Here is a 16,147-nt window from a genome sequence, read left to right as displayed (position 1 = left end):
ATAATATATTTTTATACTTTTATACTTTTGAAGTAGGATATTTAAGTGAATTGTGATAATTTAAAATGTTGTATTTCAGATATGCAACATCAAATAAAATTTAAATTTAGATTGAAAAACATAAAATTATAATTTAAATAATATTTTATGATTCTAAAGCACAATATTATTAAAATATCACATTTATGAACCACAGTATCATTAAACTGTGTTATTTCATGAAAAAAAAAATCCCATGTTATTGCATTTTATTTTATGTTTTTTCTGTGCTAATCACACAAGCTTTTCATTGTCCTTGTCATTACTGCTCCGCCCAGTTATTAAGTTTTTTAACCCCCATTCTTTCTGGTCCCTAGCCATAGGCATACATAGGCAGCCCCCTTTTTTTATTGCTAGTATTATTAGATTAGATCTCTCTCCCCAATACTTGATTTTATTATTATTACTCTCTTTGGTTCACAAACTAAAGAACCCATCAAGAATCAACAAACGAGAAAGAAACATGTTTCTTTTAGATTGGTTCTATGGGGTTCTTGCATCTCTCGGTTTATGGCAAAAAGAAGCCAAGATTCTTTTCTTGGGTCTTGATAATGCTGGCAAGACAACCCTTCTTCACATGTTGAAAGACGAGGTCTTGGTTTCTTTCTTTCCTCATTCCTGATATAAAGTTCGCGTCTTTATTAATTATTACATGTTTGTTTTGGTTTGTTGAATCTGGGATCTGTTGTTCTGTAGAGATTAGTACAACATCAGCCAACCCAGCATCCAACATCAGAGGAATTGAGCATTGGAAAAATCAAGTTCAAGGCTTTTGATTTGGGCGGCCACCAGATCGCTCGTCGTGTTTGGAAAGATTACTATGCTAAGGTTGCTTTTTGTTTCTCTTAATTCGATGCGATTGTTTTTGTCTTGATTTCTTTGTGATTGTATGTTTTCTTCAACTCTCTTGTTGAATCGAATTTTTGGGCTTTGATTTTCGTAAGTTTTATTTCTAGTACGTAATAATAAGTTTTATGTTGGTCAAATAGGTGGAAAAAAAAAATCTGTCCCTGTTGATTGGAGGGTACTTTGAATATGTTATCTTTGCAACTTATATTGTCCTTTCCATGCTAATTGATGACCTGTAACTGTGGCATGATAAAACGACTTCGGTTTTAAAAGGGTGTGATTTGTGGTTCTTTGACTGTAATTTTTCGATCAGTCTTGCCAGAATGGTGTGATTAGAGTTGCTTTTTTGCTGCTTCTACTTATGCCGTGTGTTGTTATGTTATTTGAATCTCGACTTGGAGCAAAGGCAATTGTATTATGTAGCTGTCTTCTTTTCCTTTCTTGCTCGTCACTGATGTATTATAGATCTGGTTATGGCTGAATCATTGGAAATGCTAAATTGTCTCTTCATTTTCTTGCTTGCTGAGATCACATGTGTGCGCTTTGCCTTGCAGAATTACAGATCAAATCCATCTTTCTATCTTTGCAAACTGGTTTTTGCAGCTTTGTTTTCAGCTGGTTGACTTCTTTATGTGAAAAGATAACCTGATTTCCTCCTTCACTCATGTCGCCGTGCCTTCATAATCCCTGCTAAACTTTGCCTGTTTTTATCTGATTCATGAGAGGCCAACATCAATATTGGAAGTTTCGCTGACAGCACCTTTTTGTTTTTCAGAGGTGTTCCAATAGTAGCTTTCCAAATAACGCATCTTGGGTCTTTATGCAAGTGCTTTATGAAGTTGACCTAGGAGTCTTTCTCTTAGAAGTTAAAACTGAATAATGAAAATGGTGCTGAGTTCATTGGTTGGAGGTAGTATGAATTAACTATGTCTTAATTGAATTCAAGTCCCAAAATATTTGCTGCACCCAATGATTCTGTAGTTCTCATGTAAGGTGCCGGTTGGTACCGATCCAGCTGTTATGCGGTGTTCATTGTTCATCTGGTATGACTAGCTTGTTTTTCCCTGTGGCTAGATTTCTAATACAAGCAGATATTCTGTAAACTCCCTCAACTCTTGTGAAGAATCTGTTCTTCTTTCACAGACTAATTTTGGAATTGCTAGGAGTATAAACCAAACAGTTTTTTTTCTCAATGAACAGGTGGACGCCGTGGTTTACCTAGTGGATGCCTTTGACAAGGAGAGGTTTGCCGAGTCAAAGAAGGAACTGGATGCCCTCCTATCAGATGAATCCTTGGCTAATGTTCCATTTCTGATTCTAGGCAACAAGATTGACATTCCCTATGCTGCTTCAGAAGATGAGCTCCGTTATAGTCTTGGGCTCAACAATTTCACTACTGGCAAGGGGAAGGTGAATCTGGTAGACTCCAATGTCCGTCCTCTTGAGGTTTTCATGTGTAGTATTGTCCGCAAGATGGGATACGGTGATGGCTTCAAGTGGATGTCTCAATATATCAAGTAGAATCTGGAGTAACACCTGGCCTTTGTACTCTTTTGGAGTTTTTCCGTCATTTTTTGCACTGTCTTGCTACAGTTACGTTGAATATGGAATTTTTGTTTGTCTTTGATGATTTTATTTACGAAGGATTAACAACTGTAGTAACATATGATTGATAACTCAGCCTTTGTGAAAATGGAGTTTATCGAACTACAGTCTGTGCAGTATCTTTGTGACAGATTATCATTTTTTGTGGATCAACGAGGTCCCTAGGATTAGAACAATAAAATTATGGTTTTGTCCGACTTTGGAGATAAAATTGGGGTTCATTTGTCATTTCATGTTTATCAAGGGCGGCTCGGTTTTTTCTCCTTTTTTCCCCACAATTACTTGAATACAACTTTTCAAGCAAAAAAAACAAAAAACACTTTTCTATAGTCTAAGGGTATTTTTTTGGCTTCTTACTTTTCTTAAGCATTGTGAAATGATCCACTTAGGCATGGTTTCAGGGGGTTTTGTGTAATTTTCTGAAGGATTTTTCTGTAGTAATTATTTGGTTCTAGATAAATAAAAAAGAAGTTGTTGACATGTATGCCTAACATCAATTGTAAAAAACTTCTTTCTGCTATGTTATTGGATTTCACGTGGCACCTGTTAGTTGTTTCTCTGCTGGTAGTCACCAGCAACTTTTTTTTTTTCTCCTTCTCTCTCTTTTATCTCAAGATTCATGATTTCATGCTACCCATTTAAAATTTCAAAATAGTCTTTTTAGTTGCGCATATTTAAGTGTTGATTTTTATATTTTTTGTTTTGTAATTTATATATATATATATATATATTTTGTAAGTTTTAAATTTTTTTTAATTTCATCATTCAACCTAAATTTATTATTTTTAAATTTTTTAAAATTTTTGAAGATTCTTTTTATTTCTTATCTATTTTATAAACTTTCAATTTCATCATTTGATAAAAAAATTAATTTGTTATTTTTTTTAATTTATTCATCATTTTTTTGGTGGTTTCTTCTTTTAATTATTTTGTTAAATTGATTTTTCTTTTCAATTTAACCTTTCAATAAAAAATTATCCTCTTTTTTTTTTCAAATTTGATCCTTATTTTTTTAATTGCTATTTTTTCTTCTAAATCCTTTTGCATAACTAATTTTTTCTTTTCAATTTTATTATATAACATTTGATTTATTGAAAAATAGCCTTCGTATTTTTTCTAAATTTGATGTTTTGATTAAATGGTTCATGTCATGAGTTTTATAAGCTAACACGTGCTGACATTGTTTTTTTAGATTTATTTTCTTTTTCGATCTCATTACTCAACATTGATTTTCTAACAAAATAGACTTTGTGGTTTTCATCGTTTTTCTTCATAATAAGTTATCCTAATCTTGGGACCTGGCCCGTGGGTTTGGCAAGTTAACCTATATAGGCTCGCACCTTTTTATTTTGCTTTTAATTACTTTTTTTTTTATATCATTTTGTGTTGTTGATTTTTTTATTATTTTATCCCTCAATATTTAATTTGTGAAAAATCATGATTTTATGGGTTGACCCGACTGGGCTTGATCCTTTTTATGATTTTTTTTAATTTTATTTTTCAACATTTGATTATTTGAAAATTGAGCTTCGAGGTTTTTCAAATTTGGTGATTTTGGTCAAATGACTCGGGTAACGGGCTTAATAGGTTAACAAAAGTTGACATTATTTTTTTTTGTCAGAAACTGGGCTTCTTGATTGATACTGAGTCAAAGATTTCACGGGTTATGACTTTGAAAAATTAACCCGGATCTAGAAGACTCACCCGAGTTTACTTAGTTTTTAATGTTATTAAATCAGGGTTGCCTTTTTTTGTTGTCAAATTAACCAAATTTATTCAACTCAATCGAATTAATGACTCGAGTCTCAAATTTCTTTTACTTTTTTGAAAATCCTAGCGTCGTCTTAACTTTTTTCTTCTCGTGTCCAAAAAAATTTGGTGTGGCCTTCAATGTTGCGCTGACCACCAATATACTTAATTGATTTTTTTTTTTATATAAATTTATTTTTTCCTGCTTCTACCTTTTGATATTTGATTCATTTTTTATTGGTTTTTTTAACTTATTTCTACATGGATCCTATGGTTTTACCACGATATCACATCTCATATCACAGGTTTCTTATATTAGTTATAATTAACCCAAATCATTTGAATGTGCCACCATCTCAAAAAATAATTAAAAAATTATCTTTCAATATATCATCATTTAAGTATTTTAAAAATATTTCAGCTATTATGGATCGAATTTCTAACTCCCTAACAACTAACATTTTGTTTTAGGATAAAAAAAACATTACCCACGACGTAATGCACGCAAAAAAAAACTAGTTTCTTACTATTGTCCGTCTCAGGATATGCTGTCTGGGCTAATTTTTTGTCCGTCTTGGAGTGTTTTTTCATGTTCCATCTAGTGCTTCATGCCCTCACATTCTCTCGTAAAAACATGGATTGCTTTGTGCAGAAACTTTGGTCCCCATTTCGACACATTGTACTTTCAATGTAGAGCTCTCCTAGCCGAGTTTCTTAGTGCTTCATTCAATGCATTGTGAATCATTCGAGAGCTCAACACACCAGGAGCACACAAACTCAGAAATGAGAGATCCCGTATTTGGCACTTGTCATCATAATTTAAAAAATTATTCTAATATCAACTTATCAAAATAATCTAAAAATATATAAAAATTTTAATTTAAAATATAAAAAATTTTAATTTTTAAATTTTTTTAAAATACACAAATAATCCATTTATTTTTTTAAAAAAACCTTATAACTGGGAGAGAATTCGCTATGTTTTTCTTCAATTTACAACTCAGGCCACGAGGCCACCCACCAAGTACGACCTTGTAACTTGGTTAAGAAATACAAGTTCACTGTCTGTACACAATGGTGGAGTTATTACGTGCCATTCCACTGAACCAACTAATCAGTCATCCCCCCTGCTGGGTCAAAAAGAGTTAGAAAATAAATCCAACAATTCACACAAAAAAAAGAAGTTGAAAATAAAGCCTAATAACTCAAAATCAACTATCTTTTTCTTATATCAAATAGTTGTCTAATAACTATAAGTGGCTTGTTTTTGTATTTTAAAAATATTATTTTAAAAAAATATTATTTTTTGGTGTTTTTAGATATTTTTATATGGTAATATTAAAAATAAAATATAAAAAATATTATTTCAATGTATTTTTAAATAAAAAAACACTTTAAAAATCAAGTACTACAGTAATATCAAACAATCTCTGCATACATAAATAAAGCTGTAAAACAAAATTTATTATATTTGTTTCCCTTCATTTTTTTCATGCATCCAAACATGTTTCTAATAGATGGGTCTTAGCAACACTTGGCCCGTGGAAAAAGTAGTGTTTTCAGGGAAAGAACACAACACGACTTCGCATGCTCGATTAACTTTATTTTCTTTTTCATGGTTAAATCAAAACTAGAAAAATGAAATTTATACGTTTTATATGATTGTTTTGTTTGTAGACATTTGGTCAGCATCGGCCAACGTCTGAGGAATTATATATGAGGAAAAATCAAGTTTAAGGCTTTTGATTCGGGTGGTTATCGAATTGCCCGCAGAGATTATCATGACGAGTGTGTTATTATTGGCGAGTACATGTTATATTTGTGTTTTTTTTCCTTACAAAGTTAGATTGTTGTTTCATGGTTACTCCTATAGAGCCTTTTTGTAACAGTGTTAAACGTGTACGAGGTGCACACTTCGGCAGGCTGTCCAAAACAAGGCTTAAGGGTGCTGACAGCCATGCTAACAGTGGGAGAAATCGGCAGCGCAGATTTATACGACTGTAGGTTTGTCAAAGGAAAATCGGCAAAGTAGATTGTTGACGAACATGGGCTTGACAATGGAATGTCCAAGCCAGGCAGGAAAACTCGTCAGGGGCATAGGCTGACGAGAACAGGGGCTGTCGAGGAATTCGGCAGCGAAGACATTGGCAGCCTGCACGCAGATGCGAATTTGACAGCGCATGAATTGGCAGCCTGTACGCAGATGCGAATTCGGCAGCGCGCAGCAGCTTGTGCAAGTCAGGGGCTCGACTTGGCACGATCTAAAACTTGGACGAAGGACTATCCAAGGCATACGAGTGACTCAACAGCTGACGAAGCAAGAGCTGGCAGATGGGGTTGTCAGGTGAGCATGCAGAACGTGGGTTAGTGGCAGTCATGATCTTCCTAGATCATGGGATCATGGGGCAGAACGTGGGAGCATAACTGGAGTGCTCTCCAAGCTGCTAAGATTATGGAGATCATGGGGGAGAAAGTGCCCCACTATGTCTTGAAAAATAGGAGAACATGGGTGAGCCTTGCAGTTCACATACTTGGCTAGAAATAGTTGTTGATACTCTTAGATGAGAAGGAATAAAGAGCACGAGATAGGGAATGCATAGAGAGGAATAACGTGTGTAAGCTTGATTGTGTAGCATGCGAATTCGGTGCATAGCACACATTGTGTAATCCTTTGTTGACGAGATAAATAAAGGTTAAGAGTTCTTCTTGTATTCTTGGTGTGCTTTGTGTTGTGCAATTCTACTTGTGTATTCCGCTTGTCTTTTAACTTGGAAAAGTGGAGAAACCTCTCGGGTGAGGGAAACATTTAGTTACTAGGCAAACATGAGTGGGATTGGTGAGGGAAGGCTGAGTTTAGCGAGGGACTAGGCTGCCGCACGGATTTATTCGCGGAGCGAAAAATTACCCCGTGACACTTTTCAAGTATGGGAATGAAAATAGTATAATGGACTTTTATTAGACGGGTGCTTTCAAGCATTTGAACCCGTTGAGCCGATGCCTGAAAAATCCTGCCCGATGTCGATACAACATTAAAGAAGGCACGCACACCTTCTCGGTGCATATAACCTATGCGACAAACATCGAGAATGATGATAAAACTTGATGGTGCTTGTGGTCTTTCAATTCTAAAGCACCATTAATAGGTTTTGTGCAAAACACCAGCCTTGTATATTTAGATTAATAATATTTTCAGCTAAGCGAATTCTGATTTGATGCTTTACTAATTAGTATAGTTTTGAAGGGGAGAGGGAGTATTTGAAAGAGACTATCCATTGTTAGATTCAGAATCTAAGACCACTAGTATATTCATCCTTTAGAGGAGGTGACCATCTGACCTTGGTGGAAGAGTTAGATCTCTCCGCTGTGATTAATTCTTTGGACATTCTTGTTAGGTTTTGTGCAAGGCAAAGCTCTAGCCATGGTGATTAGATTTTACTGATAATCATGTTGTTAAACTCAACTGAACAGGTTTTCATGCACCAGTGGGATGCTGCTGCTTCTTTTAATTTGGTACCAAATTCTAAATTTTCAATTAAATTCAAATCTTTTTCACTAGATTTCACAAACACAATTGGCATGTTAAAGCAACAAAGATTGTCCCTGGTACCTGTCGAATTTGCATAGCGACTCTTACTAGGTGTCATATATTCATCACGTAGGTGGCCGCTTGGTTGATGCTTTCGACAGGGAAAGGTTTCAGGGTACAAGGAGGTGGATGCTCTCCTCTCGGATGAGGAACTTGAAGACGTCCCATTTCTCATTCTAGGAATCAAGATTGACTTGGGTTTATGCTGCATCAGAAGAGGAATTGCATCACCACCTGGGCCTTACTAACTTCACTACTGGTAAGAGGAAAGTCGATCTGGATGCTGCAGAGATTCGCCCCATGCAAGTTTTCATGTGCGGCATTGCTCGAAAAATGGGATATGCTGATGGTTTTAAATGGCTCACTCAGTACATATAGTGTTGGGAGTGCATTGCCTGTAATGTCAATGAAGCAATATTGGCCTTCATTCTATGTAAAAAGTCAAAATTTATGGTATTTGGTTGCATCAATCTCGAATTTATAGCATTTTCAAGCTGAGCGTAACATTGGAAATATAATCTTCTCATTGAACGTCTTCGCTACCCTAATATTTCCCGGTTCAGAACGCCGCCATCTAAACCACAACAAAAGACTCATCATGGTTTCTTTGGCTGCATTTTAAATTCAAAGAGAAAAATCATCGAAGTCCCTAGCTGTCAAACTATAGAGAAATTGATTAATACTAGCATCGGAATCATAACCCTCTCAAAAGCTTAAAAACAGCATGGAAGGGTAAGAAGAGCAGAACTAATTAATCTAGCAATTTACCAAGATGTACAGGCTACTAAAGCGCACAAACCTCCTTCTGGTACATTCACACGCAGGCACATACTAATTTACTAGCCAGAGTATCCATGCCTGTATCTTTAAGTCATTTTCATTTGTCCACATTCATATCCGGGTCAAGAAGCCCTTCATACTCCACCTGAAGAAACACATGACTTTATTAATAATCTACAAGACAGAATTGTTAGACTAGCAACTTCCAGGTAAATCACCTACCTTTGCCTGGTTATGGGTTAATTTCATCCTCCAGTATTCCTCTTGTGCTTTCTTTGAACGGAACATAGCTTGAACCCGTATTACAGATCTCTCAACCCGCTCTTCTGCCTGTTTCTGGCTGATTTTGTAAAAGTCTTCCTCTGTATCACTGTCATGTCTCTGATCTACAACTGCTTCGACAGGTTCAACACGAAGTCCACGAAAGCCCCTTCTCTTTAAACGCCATCTCAAAATTGCTTTCTCAACCACTCCAACAGACCAGATGATCTTGCGATACTGCCTCCTCACCTGGAAGCCTCGGAAAACAGCCTGCATTATAGCAAAAGGAAAATCGCTTATTAATTTCCTGAATTTCCTATGCTAACAATAGTTTCTTAGGTATGCATCAATCATAACTCATAAGGACGGAGGAAAACAGTATTCTGTTTTAACGTTCATTGCATTTAATTCATTATTTTTCTGGTCCTATATTCTGCAGAGATGAAAAAGACAAACAAGTCAACTTTTTTGGATATTTGAAACCAAAATGGTCCAGTCCAAACCATGTTACTCGGGCAGATTCAGAATGTCTTGGACTCCACATCAATTATAATAACTGCTTTTGACTAGGAAAAAAACAGAAAATAAAAATTAATGAACCATGCAACCTGGCCTCATATTATCCACCGCCATCATGAGATGTGATGAGGTAATCTAGGTTTCCCTCTCCCTCTCTCTCTCTTCCTTTGTGGCAGTTACACATAAAATAAACCAGCATGAAAGGGTAGCGAGCATTTACTTGAATTTTGATAGTCTTATGACGCATATTAAGAAAATCCCTCCGTATTTTCCAAGTACGGAACCTATGTTGAATGCGGGCAGCAGCTGCCATCTTTTTCTTACTGTCATAGTTGCGAAAGGCATGTTGGATCTTCATTGCTGCGATAATATTCCGAGCTTCATCCTCTGGACTGGATGACTGGACTGCTTTAGTGCGTACCATTAGCGAGTGTTCTCTGAAAGCAACCTGTATACGCGCTGCTGCATCAGCAGCTGTGCGGTAAGCTGCCAAGGTATCCTTTAGGTACAACTCCTCCTCGCTTAGGTTTTCAGAATTTACAGTGTTTGTTGCAGTTGTTGGCAGTGAGCCAGTGACATTTCCAGCTATTATCATAGATTCAAATTGTGCCACTAAAGCCTTTTCAGACAGATAAGCAGCTAAACCATCATAACCCTTCGCAGATGCAAGATCAGCAGCAGTGCACCCACCAGGATTTTCTTTGGTGGGATCTGTAACCAAGTTTGGCTTTGCCCCTGCAGATAAGAGAGCTCCAACCATTTTCTCCCTGTACATGGAGATTATCAAAATTGGAGAAAAAATGACAAGTTACTTCTAGATTGAAATACATTTGAGTTAGTAAAGAAGTCTAATATATGCTCCTAGTCCTTTTAGAATACACACATTAGAATTTCTTGACTTCTAATAATGCTAACTAACACACTTGTGTAGCTCAAGGTTTTTCTATTTCAGAGAGATGCACATGATTTGCAGAGAAATAGAGTGAAGCTGTCAAAAGCAAGGGAAAATGGAAAAGGATCAAAAGGGTCCTAGTTCATTTTATTCAAAACTTGAAGAAACCAAAGCTGGCTACACAGAAGAACTGCAAATTAAAACAACAAAAGGCATGTCCATACCTTCCATAATATGCTGCCCAGTGAAGCGCTGTCCATCCATGTTTATCACGAAAATCCAATGATAATCCTGACCACGAAAATAAATAAACAGCCCAAGTATATCCAATAATAGCACACAAGTGGATTACTCCAAGGCCTTGAGCATCATATCCAGTGGTTTTACAGCCTTCAAGTACTCTTTCCAATAACCATTCCCTTATTGTGTTCTTTAAAGAAAGTTCAAAAAAACCATCTTTTGCTTGTGCAACTGAAATCCCGCCATCCTCAATTGCCTTAATTAAGTATGCCCAACTATTAGAAATATTAGAAGTTTTGAGTGCGAACTTCTTAGCCTCCTTCAGGTTAGTCGGTGACAGTTTATTAGATATAACATCAAGGGTCTTGGACGTAGAAAACAGTAAATAAGCAAGTCTCATCTGAAGATGGAATTCTTCCCACTTGGATTTGTCTTCTGATGAAACAACAGGATCATGTACTGAAGGAGCACGGTACTCAAAATTCAAAATTTGGCTGGTGGGTTCAAGGCCATCCAAGCTCAAACATAGATTTACTAGTCCAGGGGAATGTGGCGGCAACATAAAGCTATAGACCCCAACCTGGACAATTTCTGCACGAGCAAATGTATCTCCACAGATACAAAACAGATTGGACTTTGCCAGATGCTGATACTGCTCGTGGAAATATCCAGTGACAAGAATCTGTAACCAAGATTAGATAGAGGTTAAAAATAGAAAGAAAGAAAAAAGGTTCATGTTCCTTTTTTATTAACAAGATGTTTTGAGTTATTCAAACAAATTTCTAATGGCTGATTCTATTTTCAGATTGATCATGCCAAGAAAAGTCCAACCCATTTCCATAAAGTTCAGCTTACCAAGAATTTTCAGAACTTATAACCCATGTAACAATTTTTTTTTCTCCACGAAATAAGTAAAAGCCAACAAATCAGCTCCTTTACATCCAAACCCATCAACAAACAATTAAAGCCATAATAGACACCACAAGAATAGCAACGGAGGATTGTATGAAAAGGAAATAAACCTTGGTTGTTTCATTGGAAAAAGCCCAGGCAGGTGAGAAATCAGTTATGATAAATGTTTGCTCTTGAACAGAAGATTGATGTTGATCGATTCCTGGAGAAGCAAACGAATCATGCCCAGATGAAATTGAAGATTCAAGCACAGCATCATCTACTGAACAGGGAGAGTGGTCTATGATGGAGCTCATCCACCTTCCAAAACTATCCTGACTTTGCAAACCATCATTAAACAAATTGTTCAATGAATCACTAGTTCCTGGAACAATAGAACCCTTTCTCTGAGCATCTGAATTTACTTGAGCACTTGTTAACTGGCTGTAAACACTGTCTGGACTATTGAACTGGGTATTACCGCTCCTAACAATAGACTTGGTTAAATTGCCCAATGTAGACATTTCTGCTGATAAATGGTAACCTGAAAGAATGCCCCCCTGCAAAGAACATTAATCAGTTACTTTACACCAACATTTAACCACTAATTATATGCATGCAAGCAAAATAAAGTAATTTGAGAAATCTCTGAAACATCAATGGATGCAACATTACAGAAGATGTCAGCTGGTCTAAAAATATTAAATTCAGAAGATAATCATAATCACAATAGATGCATGGAAATTAATTGATAAACTTCTTCATCCTAACTAATAGTAACAGAGAAACATTGTAAATGAACATAAATTGTATTTTTATAAACATTGTAACTGGTAAACTGCAAGAACCACCAAGCAATATCAAATTAATAAAAGTGAATTTGAATGACTAGGAACTATAAAAATATAAGAATTGAATGCTAACATGCAAGGCAAAAGGATATAGGAATATAATTTAGAACCATAAATTATTCTGCTTACATCATTTACAGACCCATTAACTGCAATTTGATTCTGTCGGTCAAAGCATGGAATTTTATCTGTCAACATGCAAAACAAAGCAAAAGAAAAGAAAAAAATGGGATAAAGATAAAGACGCTATAATGGATTTCCAAGCTATTGAAACTGCAGGATTGCCACATAAAGCCTCTAGTCTGTTACCTCCTCCAGGTGGGATTAAATTGCCAGGATCATTTGTCACCAGCTCATCCCATTCAAGTGTATTAAGCTCATGAAGCCTCATTGCATGACTTCTGACAGTTAAGCTGTCGCTGGACCCTGTTAACTCTCCACAAAGAAAATGGTAAAGATTGAATTACATGCAATTTTGTAGAAACAGTAAAGATTATTGACTGCCAAATAAAAAATTGAGGATTAGATGTTTAAAACCATCAGAAATAAAGATCAATAACAGTTCCATCTAAACCTTGCCAAACCGAAACCCCTTGCTATAACATGTGTAGAATGTGCAAGTTCTGTAACGTTACCTAGATCTTTCTCACTTGAATCATATGCACGAGCAGCTCCAGAATCAAATTCTTCTGATAAAAGCCGAGGTGCAGACTGGTCAGACACTGAACTAGAATGCGAATTCACAGGTGTGGCTGGAGAACCCTGTAATTGTATCATATGTCAACTACAACCAAAAATAAGGTTTAAACAACCATCTGTTTACTGGAATCAACAGCAACAGAAACTTGAACACAAATACACACACTGAGACAGAGACACCTAATTTAAAAATGAAAGTATGGCCAGGTTCCCTCCTCTGTCATGGGATAAAAAAATACAAGAAGAAGAGGCTCTATGATATGCTTAGAGCCCTTGACAGTTGCTAGCTTTTCCATCAAAATATTTCTAGACAAAATCAGGACCTTATTGGAATGATTATCACAGGATGATTGAATTCCCTAGTAATAATATATTTCTGCAGACGACTGAACAAATAAAGAAAGGAGGAAAGCACTATGTCCAAATATTCATTACGTAGAAATGCAGTTTAAATATGGCACTACACTCAAACCTCACCAAGGGAAAAACCATATGCAACATGCAACCATCATCTGCATGCTATGATTCATTGGTGAAAATACCAAACCAAAAATAACTTATTTCTGCAGACAAGAACAAATTTCAGAAACAAAGCACTGTAGTAATAGCTAATAAGTAATGATAAACCAACCTCCTGAGTCTCTCGATAGTGAACAAGAACTATGTGTTCCAAACTCCTGAAACAAGCACAAAAATAAAAACAGAATGCTCAATCAAACCCTAGCCAACATGATGAGAGAGAGAGAGATTCATCTTTCTAGATCTATCATAACATGAACTTTCTTTCTTTCTTTTTCTTTTTTTGATGCCATGGATACACGTGAGCTTTTAATTGTTACATACTTATCTAGCAGCCAATAACACCTGCGAACAAAGGTCTGGTTATCTTGGCCATGTGCGTAGTATACATGAATCCTCTCTTCATTACCAACCTGCACCAGGAAACAAAATGACAAATTCATCCAATCAGAGACTTTTCATCAGCACAGATAATGTTGAACCAATTAACTAAATCCTAGATCATCTTAAAGAATAATATGACAATCTGAGTTTCAACGATAAACTCAAGTACATATTGGAGGAACAATGTCAGTCAACTAAGCTGCATACATTTAGTTTGAAGCCATATCTAACATCTTAGAAATGAAGAATCTTACTTATCATTAATGACAATACTCAACATTAAACTCATGTACACTTGAAGAAAAATGACAGTTAACTAAACTGCCTCTAGTTGGTTCACGTATAACACCTTAGAAAATGAGAAAACTTACTTTTAAGTGTTCGTGAGCTTCTTTAACAGTCTTCCCATCTTTTTTCTTCTTCCAGTTATGACCATCTTTTCGGAAGTTCCTAAGCATCTTACGATCAAACAATACAATTGTGCCGCCTGTTACATTACAGAAAATCAGAACCGGAGAAAAACCAGCAAATGAAGAGTTTTTTGACCTTCTATGTTACTTCATGAAAGGAGAACTTTTCTTGACTCGTCAAAATGCTATAAAAAACAACAAGAAATGTGTCCATTTGGTATTTACTAACTGCATATGAGTTACAAGCATGTGTGGGCATGTGGCATGTTGACCATTGACCCAGTTCTGATCATTTGCACATAAATGGTAGAAAGGCTTGCCAGCATCCAGCAAGCAAGCATTCAGATTATCAGTCGCACTTGCATGAAAATAAACTCTACTAAGGGAAGGACAAAATTTAACCAGGTTAAAGTAAAATTACAAACAAATAAAACCAGAAAAAGAACAGTGAAATTAGACATGCATGAATGAACATGGTAATTAGCATTTGCAAAAACATGGTAGCAAAAAATGAAAAAAATGATTGAAATATCATATGCCATAACTCTCATGTCCAGCAGGGAACCTCAAAGTGTGTGAGCGTGCTAGAATATTGCTTGTATCATAACAAAAGTTATTTATATTAAAATTTTCGTTTGGGAGTGTAAAACATTCAACTATGTCCATGCAAGAACTAAAAATAACAGAAACTTACTCTTGGGAAAGTTTACCGGCTTGACATTAATGGTGAATAACTTGTAATTACAGAGCATTGCATGAATTTCATTTGGACGGAGCCATCTTGTTCGGGATTCCTCCATTATGTTCGGAACATCCAAATCTATCATATAACAAGGTAATAATTACTACAATAAGCATAAATATTCATATAAAAAAAACATTAGATGAGCAGCACCAAATGAATATTTATGAAAGACTATCAAGAAATTATAGTCCATCTTAATTTTTCTCAGAAGCAATAAAATCATAACATAAACAAACAACACCACTTCCTGAGTGAATCCTAATATTTGCTATTCCAACCTCTATGATCAAGGTTTTTCTCTCGTATGTTTACCCATTCACCTTTTCAGCCATTGAAATTTCATAGCAAATCACCATCTTTCCATACAATCTACATGTCTGAGAAATGCATCCATTTCAAAATCCGCCCTTTTTTTCCACTCCCATATTTTTCTCCCAATCCTTCAAGGTTCCCATCAACCCCGAAACAAGTAGCTAACTCCAGCTAGCTAAAGAGCAGAAACCAAACCAAACAAGAAACGCAAAACTACATAACTAATTACAAACAAATAATCAATTCACATTGTTCTACCAGCCATAGCACTCCCAGACAATAAAATCACGTGTCTTTGCTCCTCCGAGACAAAAAAAAAAAAAAAGGAAAAAAGAAAAGCCTTTCTTCAATGTCTACTATGCCATGCCTAAACTGCTAATGCCTAATTTTGATAAAAATAAAACAGAGAAACACATACAAAAAAAAGAAGCAAAATTAAATCAAAATTAAATAAAAATTTGGTACCTCGAAGAAAATTAAATCCATGAATCTCAGACCCAATAAGTCGATCAGGAAATCCACTTTCCATATCAGAAAACGCATAAAATTAACCTGATAAACAAAAAAAAAACATCAACTGAATTAACAATCAAACGATGATCAACAACACAAAAATATCATAATTTAAAAAATAGATGCACATAATTAACTGACTAGACGCCCGCAAGGAGAGGAATGAAGAGCAGAAGAAAAGCTTCTTGCGGATTTTCTAGCCAACCAGTCAATTTAACCTGACAGAGGAGCTGAGCTGGTTAATAAAGCTAGTAAATAGATATATATTTACAGGGTATGAAAAAATGGAAAGACTTTTTTAGT

General features: G+C 35.6%; 2 protein-coding genes and 1 non-coding gene across 5 annotated transcripts; 2 read left to right on the top strand and 1 right to left on the bottom strand.

Annotated features, from left to right (window-relative positions):
* The first annotated feature begins 328 nt into the window (after positions 1-328).
* On the top strand, positions 329-2,595 carry LOC7482266 (GTP-binding protein SAR1A). The gene is made up of 3 exons (XM_002315987.4): positions 329-631; positions 736-867; positions 2,089-2,595. Exons 1-3 carry the CDS (start codon positions 503-505, stop codon positions 2,407-2,409), a joined length of 582 nt encoding a protein of 193 aa, XP_002316023.1. The 5' UTR covers positions 329-502; the 3' UTR covers positions 2,410-2,595.
* LOC112329045 (small nucleolar RNA snoR83) lies at positions 1,572-1,694 on the top strand. The gene has a single exon (XR_002984541.1). It is a non-coding gene; the product is annotated as a small nucleolar RNA snoR83 (small nucleolar RNA).
* A 5,734-nt stretch (positions 2,596-8,329) lies between the features above and the next one.
* On the bottom strand, positions 8,330-16,147 carry LOC7482265 (calmodulin-binding transcription activator 5). 3 transcript variants are annotated; one of them, XM_024610464.2, is made up of 14 exons: positions 15,982-16,147; positions 15,797-15,883; positions 14,969-15,094; positions 14,236-14,351; positions 13,805-13,893; positions 13,593-13,638; positions 12,898-13,024; positions 12,572-12,688; positions 12,392-12,450; positions 11,543-11,971; positions 10,505-11,202; positions 9,609-10,155; positions 8,831-9,139; positions 8,330-8,753 (listed from the first exon to the last, which is right to left on the bottom strand). In XM_024610464.2, exons 2-14 carry the CDS (start codon positions 15,858-15,860, stop codon positions 8,706-8,708), a joined length of 2,775 nt encoding a protein of 924 aa, XP_024466232.1. In that variant the 5' UTR covers positions 15,861-15,883; positions 15,982-16,147; the 3' UTR covers positions 8,330-8,705. The 3 variants fall into 3 exon arrangements, with proteins under 3 accessions (XP_024466232.1, XP_024466233.1, XP_024466234.1); XM_024610465.2 differs by having other exon boundaries at positions 15,986-16,124; XM_024610466.2 differs by lacking the exon at positions 8,330-8,753 and having other exon boundaries at positions 8,900-9,139; positions 9,478-10,155.

This window comes from Populus trichocarpa, chromosome 10 (assembly GCF_000002775.5).
Source record: "Populus trichocarpa isolate Nisqually-1 chromosome 10, P.trichocarpa_v4.1, whole genome shotgun sequence".
NCBI lineage: Eukaryota > Viridiplantae > Streptophyta > Magnoliopsida > Malpighiales > Salicaceae > Populus > Populus trichocarpa.
The sequence above is the reverse complement of the archived record's forward strand: the minus strand, read 5'-3'. Positions and strand labels throughout refer to the sequence as shown.